Source organism: Equus quagga, chromosome 16 (genome assembly GCF_021613505.1).
Source record: "Equus quagga isolate Etosha38 chromosome 16, UCLA_HA_Equagga_1.0, whole genome shotgun sequence".
Classification (NCBI taxonomy): Eukaryota; Metazoa; Chordata; class Mammalia; order Perissodactyla; family Equidae; genus Equus; species Equus quagga.
Window position 1 is genome coordinate 35428306 of NC_060282.1, and position 15720 is coordinate 35444025.

The 15720-nt window shown below is 35.8% G+C and overlaps 1 protein-coding gene across 4 annotated transcripts in view; it reads left to right on the forward strand.

Annotated features, from left to right (window-relative positions):
- AZIN1 (antizyme inhibitor 1) overlaps positions 1–15497 on the forward strand; it is a 34250-nt gene extending 18753 nt beyond the window's left edge. For 3 of the 4 annotated variants that reach the window (XM_046641933.1, XM_046641932.1, XM_046641931.1), the window contains 10 exons: positions 320–517; positions 3119–3292; positions 3756–3928; positions 5897–6031; positions 7731–7812; positions 8225–8299; positions 8816–8978; positions 11871–11986; positions 12740–12954; positions 13188–15497. In XM_046641933.1, coding sequence (XP_046497889.1) covers positions 416–517; positions 3119–3292; positions 3756–3928; positions 5897–6031; positions 7731–7812; positions 8225–8299; positions 8816–8978; positions 11871–11986; positions 12740–12954; positions 13188–13299 — 1347 coding nt within the window. In that variant the 5' untranslated portion in view covers positions 320–415 and the 3' untranslated portion in view covers positions 13300–15497. The remainder of the gene's footprint in view (positions 1–319; positions 518–3118; positions 3293–3755; positions 3929–5896; positions 6032–7730; positions 7813–8224; positions 8300–8815; positions 8979–11870; positions 11987–12739; positions 12955–13187) is intronic. The other variant, XM_046641934.1, reaches the window with a different exon arrangement.
- Positions 15498–15720: the final 223 nt, after the last annotated feature.

Genomic DNA, 15720 nt, shown 5'->3' on the forward strand with positions numbered 1-15720 from the left:
GAAGAAGCACAAAACAAGATGAATAATACCGACTGGGTCTGCAACTCTGTACATAAGGTGACCATATTGACTTGTAGTAAATTATGCACATATGTCGGTTACCTTCTCAAGAAATTGTCCTATTGAGCTTGTTTTATAAATGTATAAAATATACATTTATTCACTTTAAAATGGGCACTAAAGGATATTAGTGATCCAGTGTTTCTGAAAGTGTGTTAGATTCCTCACTAAATTAGGCACTTAGCACACTGTCATTGACAACTCATACATTATCAGTTGAAATAATAATACAGCCTTTAAAATAACTTCTATTTGACAGTTTGTTGCATATTCTAAGGACCCAGACATAAGGCTTGGTGGCCCGTCTCTTGTTTTTCCTGGTTTATGACTTTCGGCTTTGTGGAATACGGCTGAGATGAAAGGATTTATTGACGATGCAAACTACTCCGTTGGCCTGTTGGATGAAGGAACAAACCTTGGAAATGTTATTGATAACTATGTTTGTGAACATACCCTGGTAAGTGTGCCATGTCACATTTCTCAAATACAGTACTTATAAATTTCTGAATTCTAAAACATCAGTGCTTTGTTTATCTTCAAGATGTTAATCTGATAAAAATACTTTGTTCAGATGTTTACTTTTCAGGTTAACTCGACAAGCCCCATTTCTCTTGTATAGTGATGACATTTTCTTTCTAGCCCACATTTAAAACAAACAAACAAAAACTTCCTGATAGCCCTTTCTCTGCTGTACCTTGTAGCTACCTGGTTCTTGTATATTCTGTTTTCTTGATACATTACCAGCTATCCTCCTTTCAGCACATGGCTGCTTACTCATTTTTCTCACCTATATGTTTTGATGGAATTTAATCTGTATTTCAAATAATCTGTGTATGTCGACTAAGAATTTGTTAATTTATACTGAATGCTTTACTGTCCACCGACAAGTATCAACTCATATAGAATCATATTCACTGTTAGTTTAAGATCATGTATTTTTGTTTTGTACTTAGTGATAAAATTATTTTTGTTTATTGCCTCACTGACAGAATTCGTTTCTTTTTTGGAGCTAATTTCCCATATTCCCCAGATTTATTGAAGAATTATTTTCATGTTACTGATGTTCAGTAACAGGATACCAGAAAAACTTCTTTTCTCTTGATCTTTACAGGTGTCTCTCCTCACCCCAGCAAAATCCGTTTATTTCCGTCGTCTTCTGCCATCAAAATTCTTGGGGGGGAAAAAGTAATACTTATCATACTATTCAGTCTATTTTACAGCCAAGCCATTCTAGACTCGACTCATGTCACTAGGAACTCCTACTGAAAGTATGGTGACCTTTCTCTTAGTCACTTTCGCAGCACTCTTTCTGGGTCAGATATGATCTTTGAAATATTCCTTTCATCCATTTTTCACCCACAATCTAACTTATCCCAAGTTTAGTAACATTTAGTGAGGGTTAGCCCTCAATCCTGTTCTTTCCTAGCAGTCTTATCTAATTGTATGGCTCAAGGGTGATTACAACTTGAATACCTTTTTTATCTTTTAATCCCGGTTCTCTGGCTGGTACCCATAATTGCCTTACTTTTTTTCACTTTAAAGATAAAATTTCTCCAGAACATTAGGGATGGCATGTCTTGTAAGGATGGAATAACTTCAGTACAATGTCTTATATCTATCACACATAACCTATAATTTCCAATCATGTCTGTTTCCTGGTCAGTGTGTTCCAACAATGTACATTTTCTTTTCTTTTCTTTTTTTTTAGTTTAAGATTGGCACCTGAGCAAACAACTGTTGCCCGTGTTTTTTTTTTCTGCTTTTCTCCCCAAATCCCCCCAGTACATAGTTGTATATTTTTAAATTCTGGGTCCTTGTATTTGTGGCGTGTGGGACACCGCCTCAGCATGGCCTGACGAGCGGTGCCATGTCCACGCCTGGGATCCGAACCAGTGAAACCCTGGGCCACCAAAGCAGAGCACGCAAACTTGGGCCAGTCCCAATAATGTGCATTTTCAAATAATGTGGACTAAAGAGTAGAAAACAATAGTAGTGTCTTCATGGCTTTTTAAACAATATTTGGATGCTGTATACTTTAAATAAGATTATTTGTCTGTGTTCTAATGTGGAGTAATTTATGGTCTGGCTGACATATCATCGCTCTACCCCTAGAGTAGCCACAACTTTAAAATCATTGCAGATCTTTCCCAGATCTCTAATCAAAATTAGTTTTCTGACCTTGGAAGGCAGCACAGCCTTACTAGGGTTTATCTACTAGGCTTCTGTATTTTTTATTTTGATTTTGCCATCTCTGCACACAAACCACCAACTTTGTCTCATTAAAAATGGGTTGCCGGGGCTGGCCTGGTGGCACAGTGGTTAAGTGCGCACGTTCCACTTCGGTGGCCCGGGGTTCACCAGTTCAGATCCCAGGTGCAGACATGGTACCGCTTGGCAAGCCATGCTGTGGTAGGCATCCCACATATAAAGTAGAGGAGGATGGGCATGGATGTTAGCTCAGGGCCAGTCTTCCTCAGCAAAAAGAGGAGGATTGGCAGCAGAAGCTCAGGGCTAATCTTCCTCAAAAAAAAAAAAAAAAAACTTGCCAGTGTAGTTGCTTTCTTGTTTTATCATCTTGTCTTGAGGTCTAATTTATAATGAAGATATGCAACTTGTTTTGTTCAGCATTCCTAATTCTACTCACTATGTTAGAAAATTAGATCCTGGACTTCCAGAGTAGGCCTGTTTTAAATAGTGGGGGAAAGCATGGAGGAAATAAGTGGTCTTCTTCCTCTCAACTGCCAAAAAAGTAAAACTCTCAGGCAGTTCTGAGATAGAAAGTCATTGTAATTGATGTTATTTAAAAAAAAATCAAAGTAGAGGATATTTTACATGCCAGCGTAATACAGCAAAAAGTCATATTTAAAAAGAAAGAACAAATGTGTTTAGATTCTTCTTTGTTGTTTGCTCAGTCTAGCTTAGTTACCTTAAGAAGCCTTAAATGTAGAAGTGTATATAAATGTATATCTTGGCTCATTTGTGGAGGAAAAGGGAGTTGTTTTCTACTTATGATACTCTTTTCAATAGCTCATGTTTCTCTCTTTCATAACCGTAATAGACAGGGAAAAATGCATTTTTTGTGGGAGATCTTGGAAAGATTGTGAAGAAACACAGTCAGTGGCAGAATATAGTGGCTCAGATAAAGCCATTCTACACGGTAAAGTGCAACTCCGCTCCAGCTGTACTTGAGATTTTGGCAGCTCTTGGAACTGGATTTGCTTGTTCCACTAAGGTAAGTATTTTTCATTATTTTGTCACTAAACTGCAACATTTTAAAATTCATTTTAACTTTTGATTATCTACAGCAGTAGGCAAAAAAAATTGCAAGGAAGCTTGGGTTTTGGATGGGTTTTTAAATTCCTGTTTAAATTTGCAGTCTAATATTGGAAATTTATGAATTTTTCAAGTGTACCAGTGAAAGGAAAGTTTCTTAGGCTAGGGCTAGCTAGACCAAGTTACTTCTGATGACAGCAAAATAATAAACAGATTTCTCTAATGGTAATTATATATTTTTAAAGGTTTTTAACAGACTAGTGTAGTTAAGCATTGCCAGAAGATGAACTGTGACATTGTGTAATCCTAATTTAACATATAATTTGAATTTAACCAAAAAAAATGAAAGTATAAGGGTAGTAATTGAAAAGTAATAGAAATTTTGCCTTTTAGATGACACTGTTTAAAATCTCTTTTTATAGAGTGAAATGGCTTTAGTGCAAGAATTGGGTGTATCTCCAGAAAACATCATTTACATAAGTCCTTGCAAACAAGTGTCTCAAATAAAGTATGCAGCAAAAGTTGGAGTGAATATCATGACATGTGACAATGAAGTTGAATTGAAGAAAATTGCACGTAATCACCCAAATGCCAAGTAAGTATAAAACTTAAGTACATGGGATTATCATCTTACTGCTTAGGGTCTGGGTTTGTCTTTAGCCTGGGAAAAAGGAGCATTTATGTAGAGCAGTGATGTGTCTTGTAATTATTTTAACTTAAGTTCCTATAGGAAAAATGCTAACAGCATTTTATTGGCTGCCTACTTCTAATCCTTCATGTGAAGTTGGGATGAGATAGGGCTGTTGGGGATATGAATTTATAATCTTTGATTCAAGGAATAAAATTTGGTTAGTGGGCTAATCAAATTAGGGCCACAGGCATATTATAATTACATTAAGCCTACTGGCTATTTGTCATGTTGGAAACAGGATATGTTTTGGTCATCTTTTTTCCCTAGTTAGCTGAAGTTTTAATCTGCCCTTGGCGATAGTTCTAGAAACGCTCCTCCTTACTGACAGTGTCTTAGGAGCCTAGTCTGTAGATTTGAGGGTTTTCTTTTTTAAGGCCCGCACTTGGAACAGAAAGTTTAATGTTTTTGTCACTTGCACCTGCGTGCATCCCAAGATTTTTTTTTTTAAAGTTTGCTTTTTTTTGTTTTTTTTAAGATTTTGATTTTTCCTTTTTCTCCCCAAAGCCCCGTGGTACATAGTTGTATATTCTTCATTGTGGGTCCTTCTAGTTGTGGCATGTCGGATGCTGCCTCGGCGTGGTTTGATGAGCAGTGCCATGTCCGCGCCCAGGATTCGAACCAACGAAACACTGGGCTACCTGAAGCGGAGCGCACGAACTTAACCACTCGGCCACGGGGCCAGCCCCTGAAGTTTACTTTTTAAAAGCAAAACATTTTAGGGCAGAATTAATGTCGTGAACTGGTATGTCAAGAGGACTTCGGAGTATACTAAAAGTATATTGTATTAGTACTTTAGTACTTGTACTTGTTTAGTACTAAACAAGTACTAAATTAGTACTTGTTTGCTTGCTTTTAATGAATTATTGTGTTCCTGAAAATATGTATCATAGCCATATTTTCCTTGTATATGTATAATTTTCTTAATGACTTTAATGGTATTCTTAGAAAGATATCCTGACAGGATTGATTACCCTGACAACCTTTGTTTGGATAAAGGCATTCTTGGGGGAATTCTAAGGAACCACTTGTCTCTCTAAAAAATCTTCTATGACCTTCTGAAAACAAGCCCTGATTTGGAGTGTTTATTGTATTAAATTTTAAACTGAAGAGTACACTCTTGATAGAGCTGATTCTACCCATACATAGAATAATTTTGCTTTTATCAGGTTTGCCCCCCTGATCATCAGTCATTTATTGGGACTTCTTGGGGAAATGGTTTTACAAACAGCATTTGTATATTTGCAGTTCTTAGTGGTTTATGATTACTTAAAGATCTCCTGACAAAGGTCTTGTTCGTTTGTCTTGGTTATTGTGGTTTGGAAGGAATCACCAAATAGATTTGAATCGGTAGTCTAAAAGGCTGCTATTTAGACAAAAAATAATGCAAAGCTTCCCAAGTTTTTCTGTTAGAAGTACGAAATTAATAGAAATTTTCAGAATAAGTGGTGGAATGTTATTTAGCTAGAACAATTTAGGAATTTGAAACATTTAAAGCCCTGATATTTTTTATTGAAAGACAATGATGGCATTGCTATTCAATTTAGTCTTTTAAGGTGGATTTATGGATTGATGGACTTCATTTGAAAGTAATGTCGTCTTTCATTACAGAGCCCAACCGACTCTTGCTGCTACAACAGTCTTAACTTTCTGCATTTTCCAAATTCCCATCCTTGTAAGCTTCATGCTTTAGGCCCTAATTGCTAGTTTTTTCTCTATGCAGGATGGTTTTTCATTAGGTTCACTTGATTCATCCGTCGTTGGATTTGGGAGCACTGGCAACATAATCAACACACTTCCTACAATCTTCAGGCTTCACATGTGCTGATGATGATGTAAACCAACTCTGCCCCAATCATCTTCCCCTTCTCTTAGGGTCTTACTACATATTGCAACAGAAGATAATATTGGAGGTGAAGAGGGTAACATGAAGTTTGGCACTACCCTGAAGAACTGTAGGCATCTCTTGGAATGTGCTAAGGAACTTGATGTCCAAATTATTGGGGTTAAGTGAGTATCTGTTTTAAATTTCATTTTATGGTGATGGTCTTTTTTTTTTTCTGATTATCGATTTAAGATTTCATTTACATAGACTCTTATTAGGTTCAATTTTCAATTTTTCTTCTTTGGGAAAAAGAACTAACTATGGTTTTATCCTTCTTCATACTATTTTGTACCTATACCTTCCCCCTCCACCAAAAAGGAGAGAAAATAGTAAATAATAATTATTGGTAGTAATTTATCTCCCATTGAGTGGAGGGGATTTACTAGATTTCTAATGAAAACCAAAATGGCATTCAACTTCTGAGCTGTTATAGGTGCCGTTTCATTTTTTCTTTTTCCCATCCTAACACTTTTTCATCTTCTACTTAATCTCTCAAGGCTACTTCAATACATCAGTAGACTTTGTTTTACCCTCTTGATTTTATGTGTGAGGAAACAGAGACCTGGGAAATTAAATGATTTGGTCATGGCCTCAGAGTTGTGATCTGAGTCAAATCTGGAGCACAAAAGCTGCAAATTTTGAGTGGCCACTGGGGCTGGCCCCGTGGCCGAGTGGTTAAGTTCGCGCGCTCCGCTGCAGGCGGCCCAGTGTTTCGTTGGTTCGAATCCTGGGCGCGGACATGGCACTGCTCATCAGACCACGCTGAGGCAGCGTCCTACATGCCACAACTAGAAGAACCCACAATGAAGAATACACAACTATGTACCGGGGGGCATTGGGGAGAAAAAGGAAAAAATAAAATCTTAAAAAAAAAAAAAAAAAAAATTTGAGTGGCCAGTCCATTGCTGGTTTCACTACAGTGCAGGATCTTGCTTTTTAAATTGTTCATAAAGATGGATAAAGGATCACTGCTGTTAAATTTAATTCTTCCTTAGTTGACAATATTGACATATTTTTGAGAGTTTTTATATTTCAACTAAATTTTTAAGTTAACATACAGGAAAATTTTATGTGTATACTTCTATGAATTTTGAAAGATTTGTATAGCCACAGCTACAGTCAGGGTACAGAAAATGTAATATTTCGATAAAATTTAAGTATTCTATTCTGAAACTTTAAGTATCACTAATAAGTAAAAAAGCAACAAGTGTCAATGCTCCTCAGCTGAATTAATGTTCATCACAATAGACACGTTTTTATATTTGGTCAGATAAAATTGTACATTCAAATTAGAGAGTTTATGACCCTTGCTACTTTACCTCATATATATATAAAAGCATGCCCCTATCTGATAGCTATGAAACATGACTGGTAACTCATTGTTAAAAATTGTTTATAAAATTAAGGGCTGGCCCAGTGGTGTTGTGGTTAAGTTTGTGCGCTCTCCTTTGGCAGCCCAGGGTTCACTGGTTTGCATGCTGGGTGTGGACCTACACACTGCTTGTTATCCAGCCATGCTGCGGCAGGCGTCCCACATATAAAATAGAGCAGGATAGGCACGGATGTTAGCTCAGGGCTAATCTTCCTCAAAAAAAGTAAATTATTAAAAAAATTGTTTATAAAATTAACAGTATTTTCCAAACATTGCCTTTTCTAAAAGGCTGATATTGTAACTGGGATAATGAGAGGCTAGTGTTTCTAATACTTTAAATACTTGGTAAGGTTAATGTGAATACTTATTGATGATGAATGAGAATTAAAAGGCATTGTGGGAAGAGCCTCTAAAGCTTGTTGCTTTAAATTTTATTACTCTGTTTGTTTCAGATTTCATGTTTCAAGTGCTTGCAAAGAATCTCAAGCATATGTACATGCTCTGTCTGATGCTCGATGTGTGTTTGACATGGCTGTAAGTTTTTTCCTTAAATTATTTTGATATTTTAAGCCAGGTTGTTATTTAAGACTAAGATTCATTGTTATTCTACCTCTGAAGTACTGCCATTATACTTAGTATTAACACACACCTCACTTTTTATAATATAAGCAGAGTTTTATACAGTTAGATTTTTTTAAGTGGCAGCAAATGAAAGAATGAAATAGTTTACTTGCATCTCTAAAGACAGTACAGACAGCATCAGGAAGACTGTATACGTAAAATTGAATTAATTTGCCTTTTGTTAGTAGGAACCAAAAAACTTAATTGTACTAACGGTTGTTAGAACAGATATTATTTACCTCCCTGGGAGGGGATTTTTGAAATGTCTATAATTATATCAATTACAGTTTGCAAAAAGCATTTAAAATATTTTTTTCATCTCTAGGGAGAATTTGGCTTCACAATGAACATGTTAGACATTGGAGGAGGCTTCACAGGAACTGAATTTCAATTGGAAGAGGTAAGCTTTGTTCAGTGGATGGACATACTGCAATAATCTCTCATTCTTTGCTCCCGAAATGGTTGATGTGTAGACTAGGGTTTTTACAACAACAGAAACTAAAGCCCTGTAACATGTTTAAAATTTAATTCTAAGAAATGAATAGGCAATGAGAAGACCTAACTGACTTTGAAAAGTTTGATAAAATTCTTTGAACTTTATAGCATAACTTTTATCACAAAAAACCTTATATTTCAGTTGTGTTTCTGCTCTTATGGAGTACTGCATGGCACAGATGAATTCATCAGCTTAAGCTGTTTTATCCAGATGCACATTTTTTTAATTAGTGCCATTCTGCTAGTTACAAAATAAACTTTGATGATTTGAAAGCCTGCTAAATTGCTAAATAGCTAAGCTTCGTGATCTATAATTGGAACTACTTAATTTTCCTAGAAAACTTAAAAGCTATATTGGTCTCTTAATACTGAGTTATCTAATCCAATATTGAAACCATAATGTGGGATTTTAAATCCATAGGTTAATCATGTTATCAGCCCTTTGTTGGATATCTACTTTCCTGAAGAATCTGGCATTAAGATAATTTCAGAACCTGGAAGCTACTATGTGTCTTCTGCATTTACACTTGCAGTTAATATCATTGCAAAGAAAGTTGTTGAAAATGATAAATTATGCTCTGGAGGTAAGTTACGAAGTTTATGGTTTTGTTTCTGTTAGTAGATAATTCTAATTAGTTTGAAGATGAATTTATCAGCTATTATTGAAGTGCAAATATACTGTAGGACATTTTATGGATTATAAAGTTGTGGATGGTCTTCAGTCACCTTTAGGCAGCTTTGCTAAATGCCATAGTCAAGGTCTCACTCTATGACTTTCTGAATCCAGCTCTCTTGGTGCTGATTTATATAGGCGTATCTTAGATAAACTACCTCCGAGTGATTCTCTTCCCTTGTTGGGAGCCAGTGTTTTATTGTGATGTCTCTGTCGTGTTCCTTTTAGTCAGGTGGGTCACAGGGAGAATCTGTGCTATACTTGATTATATAACAAGGGCCAACAGTCCTTTTAATGCATCTTGAGTCACACCAACAAAAAGGCGCTAGATGGTCTGTCTTGCCAACAAATAACACTTTAAAAATGTGTGGGAAGTACTGTTCTACATTAAGGAGACTTATTTCTTCCTATAGTCTTTTTCCTTAAATAAGCAAGAGTAACAAGAGTTTTTTTTTTTCTTCCAAGTTTAATTTCTTAAACTTGAAGAGCTGCAAGAAGAATCTAAGGAACCTCCATATACTCGTTACCCAGATTCACTCTTTTCATTTTGCCCCAATTGCTTAGTAGTCTATTTATGCATAGGCATATTTTTTTTAACCTTGTGAGAGCAGGTTGAGGTACTGTACCCTAAATTATATTTCCCTAAAACAAGGATGTAACAATGTTATAAAAGATGACTTGGTACAATACTGTCATCCACAGTTCATAAGAAAATTGTCGTTTTTCCCAGTATTGTGCTTTATAAAAGCTTTTTGTTTTTCCTTAGTTAGAATCCATTCCAGTGCTGCACATTTCATTTAATTGTCATGTCTCTTTTAAACTACAGAAAGTTCCTCAGTATTGCTTTGTATTTCTTTACTTTGACATTTTTGAAGAGTAGAGGTTTTGTAGAATGTGTTTCAGTTTGTGTTTGTCTGATACTGCCTCAGGTTATGCATTGTTGGCATGAAATGATATTCTATGCATCATATTAGGAGGCAGTCTGTTCTAATATTTTGATCACTTGGTTAACGTGGTGTCAGATAGCTTTCTCCATTATGAAGTGGAAAGATAATTTGAGACCATGTAAATAACCTCTCTTATCGTATTTTCACCCTGTTAGTTTTAGCATCTGTTAATGAATTTCTGACTCCATTATTCAGTCTGAAGAATGGTTTTCCCTTCCCTCTTATTTTTTATGTAAATTTAGACTCCTAGGTACTTATTCAGTAGGTTATATAAACTATTTTCATTATTTACTGTCCCAAATTTAGGTTCTTTTGACATGCCCACGTTATTACCTGGGCACTTCTTTACTTTCTGGTGCATCAAGATGTTCCAAGCTCATGTTATCCTTTTCCTTCCTTTCCTGGAATCAGGCATTGCAAGCAGCTCTAGTTTGTATTAATGGAGAGTGGTATTTTAAAAGCCAAAAAATGAGCATTGGGTTGTGCTCACTACTAATGTGTCATTGCCTCCAGGTTTTCTCACTGAAGAGAACTAGGAAATGTGTGTGTGTATAGATACACTCACATATCTATACATCAAAAGCCATGAGTGTGGTATACCACAGGGTGTGTTCTGTTTTTCTCCCTTTCCTAGCAGTGAGAAACCTGACTCACTTCATCCTTAATATAAGTGTGTATGGATCCATACACAAACACACAATTTGCTTAAACCTAGAATACACAGAAGGTGTTTCCACAATAGCTAACCTATGCCACTGCAGAAAAGCAAAGCATTTAACTAGAGTTCAGTGTCTTTTCAGGATTTTTTTTTTAACATAAATTTATATACAGTGAGCACAATCTTAAGTATATGATTTGATGAGTTAATGAAGGTATACACCAACATCCGTTATCAAAATATAAAAAATTTTTGTATCTTAGAGTTTTTTTCCCAATTTTGTTCCCTTGCCCGTCACTCTTCTGATTATTTCTCCACTTTAGATTAGTCTGGGCTGCCCTTGAACTTCATATAAATGGAATCGTAAAGCATATATTCTTTTAAGATGGCTCACTACAGTGTCTGATTGAACTATTTTGTTTCATGTTTATTGCTTAATATTCCACTCTGAATGAATGTGCAGTTATCCATTCTCTTGCTGCTGAAAATTTGGTTTCCAGTTTTGGGCTATTATAAGTATAACTATTAGGAACCTTCTTATACAAGTCTTGTGGACTATTTTTAAATTTCTTTTGAGTAAATAACTAAGAACAGAATTGCTGGATCGTAGAGAGGTGTTTTCAAAGTGGCATTACCATTTTACCCTTCCACTGGCAATATATACGTGCAAGTTCTGGTTGCTCCGTACCTTCACTGATTTTTTTTGTATTGTCTTTTAAAGTTTATCCACTCTGTAGGTGTGTGGTGGTGGTAACTCATTGTAGTTTTAATTTGCATTTATCTGGTGACAAATGATGTAGAACATGTTTTTTTTCTTATTTGAGGAAGATTTACCCTGAACTAACATCTATGCCCATCTTCCTCCATTTTATACATGGGATGCTTGCCACAGCATGGCTTGGTAAGTGGTGCACAGGTCCGCACCCCAGATCCAAACCGGTGAACCTAACCACTGCGCCACCAGGCTGGCCCCAGAACGCTTTTTTCATGTAGTCCTTGGTTATCTTTCTTTGTGAAGTATGTGTTCAGTTTTTTAGGCTAACAGATTTGTTTTAAGGGATGTCATATATCAGCGTTTTTTAAAGTTAAGTATTTTGAGAAATGTGAAAATTACAAGTCAGTTCTATAGATATTCAACCTATTTGATATGCCCTTTAGACATTTTACAATAAATTCATCTTCACTTTTCCTATTTCAGTAGAAAAAACCGGAAGTGATGAGCCAGCCTTCATGTATTACATGAACGATGGTGTTTATGGTTCTTTTGCAAGTAAACTGTCTGAGGACTTAAATACCTTTCCAGAGGTTCACAAGGCAAGTTTTATTACAAATAATGTCAAAACTGCTTATTTGGCATTTTATAAACTGAACTGTTTTTTTTTTGAGCCACATTAGCCTTGAGCCTAATATCCGTGCCCATCTTCCTCTACTTTATGTGTGGGGCGCCTGCCACAATATGGCTTGACAAGTGGTCTGTAGGTCTGCACCTGGGATCCCAACTTGTTGAACCCCAGGCTGCCAAAGCAGAACGTGCAAACTTAACTGCTGCACCACCAGGCCGGCCCCTAAACTGAGCTGTTATTTTTAAGATCCATCCCAATTTTTTAATTTTTTATTTATGTTTTTTGGTGAGGAAGATTGGCGCTGAGCTAACATCTGTGCTAGTCTTCTCTATTTTGTGTATGTGGGTTGCTGCCACAGCATAGCTTGATGAGAGGTGTGTGGGTCTGCACCCAGGCTCTGAAACCAAGAAACCTGGGCTGCCAAAGCACAGCATGCCATCTTAACCCCTACGCCACTGGACTGGCCCCAAGGTGCATCCCAAGTTTTGGAGACATATTTTAGGTTTCTGAATATTGCCCTTTTTGGAGGATTTCCATTCCTCTGGCTGAGTCCCTGTAGTCTGCTGTTGCCTTAGATGAAGAGCACCATTACCCCTAGCTCTAGGCCTTTCTTCCATGGGCACGTTGGATCTGAGATACTGAAAAAGGCTCTTATCCACCCTGAAATTCAGTACCTGCATGAGTAAAAACTTAAGTTTAAAAAAACACCTTTCCTTTCCTACAGAAATACAAGGAAGATGAGCCTCTGTTTACAAGCAGCCTTTGGGGTCCATCCTGTGATGAGCTTGATCAAATTGTGGAAAACTGTCTTCTTCCTGAGCTGAATGTGGGAGATTGGCTTATCTTTGATAACATGGGAGCGGATTCTTTCCATGAACCATCTGCTTTTAATGATTTTCAGAGGCCAGCTGTTTATTACATGATGTCATTTAGTGATTGGTAAGGTGGTGTTGGTGTTTTTAAAGCAGACTGGGTATTTGAGGTGACATGAAATGTTTGCTAATTTTAATTCTGTGATGAATGCATCACTTAGAAGTAATAATAAAATGATCTTTTAAGCATTCCTAAAAAACTAGATTTCATAGTCCTGTTTCATTGTCCATTGGTTATTTTTGTTGTGTGGTCTTTTTGCTTAAATTTAGAATTATGCTTATTTTTTTCTTTTTATGTAGGTATGAGATGCAAGATGCTGGGATTACTTCAGACACAATGATGAAGAACTATTTCTTTGTGCCTTCTTGCATTCAGCTGAGCCAAGAAGACAGCTTTTCCACTGAAGCTTAAACAGGCATTAACGCTTCTTTAGATCTGAAGTTGCAGGTTAAGCTTGTCTGGTCTACATTCCAATGTGGAAAAAATTCGAACAATCTTATTCTGTTAATTCTCTTGGAAACAAAACTATTAGTAATAGCTATTTGGGACCAGACGAAATCAGCTTTTATCTATAATTTACTGGGTGAAATTGGGAGATTTAGATAATGTATCCAGATTTAAACTTACCAGTTTGTCCTATCCCCTTAAGCGTTTAAAATAAAATATGCAACAAAATGGATGACTTAGTGGAGATGGAAGCCCATTAATTGGGTTCCCCATTAAACCGTTTACATACAAGTACACAGTTTTTATACTAAGGATTCGTGTTAAAAAGTCTTGTAAAGTTAATGTCTTTCACCCAGATATATCAGATGTCAGTGAAAGACCAGTGTGACTTCCTTAGATACGTTTAGTGTATTTAGAATGTGTAAATTTGTGCTTTGAACTGTAGTTTAATAAATGTAAAATTGCATCATAGTATTTGTTGTATTTGACCTAATGTAACCCTTGTATGATTGCAATAAAATTTTGTGTAGATTTTACTGTTTTTTCAGGCTAAAACTTTGGGAAAGGGGCTAGCTAGCAAAGGTAGTTTTGAAATAGATGTGTATATGGACTGTTTGAAGGTTATTTTCCTTTATTGCTCATTTACATTTAGTTTGGCTCAGTACATTTTTCAGTTATTTAATTAGTAATTTAAGTAAAATGTTTGGTAAATCATTGTGAAGTTCAGATTCATTATGGAGAGTTGATGTGCAGTAAGTATGATGTTTAACACCAAAAATGGTAATCCTGCATAAACCAATTGTAATCATTAGTAGATGTTTCTGTATAGATAGAATGCATAGAGTACCTTAGTAAATTTTTGAATCACAAATCTTTTGGCTGAAATGGAAGATTCTATTAAATACTTGGAATAAAATTGGAGAGAGGGAAATAAAATTGCAGAAAACTCTGCAGCACACTAAAACTTAAAGAAGGGCTACATCTGTATCCAGAAACCTGATGCTCTTTTGCACGGATGTTATTTAAATTCAGAGTTGTGAGGAGTTGAGGTGAAGCACACCTATTTTCAGTTTCTCAATTGCAATGATTTCAAACTTTAGGAGTTTGTTTTGTTTTAGCTACTAGTTTCTTGTTATTTCTCATTTGTTCAGCTTAGTAAATTACTTTTAATACTAAAATTTTATGGTGATTGAGGGAAGGGAGTTAGCATCACTCACCTGACAGTTGTTGCCAGGAATTTGCATTGTTCACTGCTAGTATATTAGTAATCCTAGATCTCAGAATCACAAGTAATAAAATAACAGGGGTCATTTTTCCTAACTTATTCTATGTTCAGATGTGGAATTTCTGTCTCCTAAGAGGAAATGTGACTTCACTTTGGTGCCAATGGACAGAAAATTCTACCTGTGCTACATAGGATGAGTTTGGAATGCACTTAATAGCTGGTTTTTACACCTTGATTTCAAGGTGGAAAGAAATTGATCATGAATCTCTAATAAATTTCAATCTTAAACCAGTAGGTGCTTAATATTTTTTGATTTGATTAATGCCCATTTGAATTTCGTGGGTTCTACTTAAAAAAAAAATTTAGGACCCCTAAATCCGTTGTCATCTAATTACCCTTGGACTTTTCCAAGGTATAATATGGGGTTTTATGCAAAATTTCAAGCTACCATGCAACTTTTTTTAACTGTAATAAGGAGGAGGAATCGTTCCCAACCTTCTTTATATGTTGTGCTTTGTGGTACAGAAATGCCAGACTTTTTAAAAGATAGTATGACTTTGAGTCCTTGGCTTGACTATACAACTTGGAGCTTCATGGCATGTCAATTTTGCCGTATTCATAGGAGAGCTATTCCATGTATAACAGCTCAGAGTTGCAAATACCACATGTGAATGATATGGTAACTTTAAGAAACGTCTGTATTGTATTTGAAGACTGTTTGCCATAAATCTGAAGTTTGAACTTAATGTATTTCAATTTGGTATGCTAAAAAAGTACTGAATTAATGTAATGATCTTTTTTTTTTTACGATGTTATCTCAGTTCAGAATTTAACTGAAAATATAAAACCCAAATGATTTCTATATAGTAAATTGAACTGTAAAGGTAACGTGTGTGTGGTTCTGAATACACAGATAAAATGTTTTTATTCCTCCTTACGTTTTACCTTGGCTTCAATTGTGAAAGAGTTGAAATTTTACGTATCACCCTTGTGTATGTTAACTTTGAAGCATTCTTTCAGAATTTTGCTTTATTACAAAATAACATTGAATCTGGTAAAATGCTGGGTATTGCATATGGGACAATGAAGGTTTTGATGAAGTTCAATACTATATATATGAACACTGAGATATTTTTAGGACCACATTTTCTAGATACATT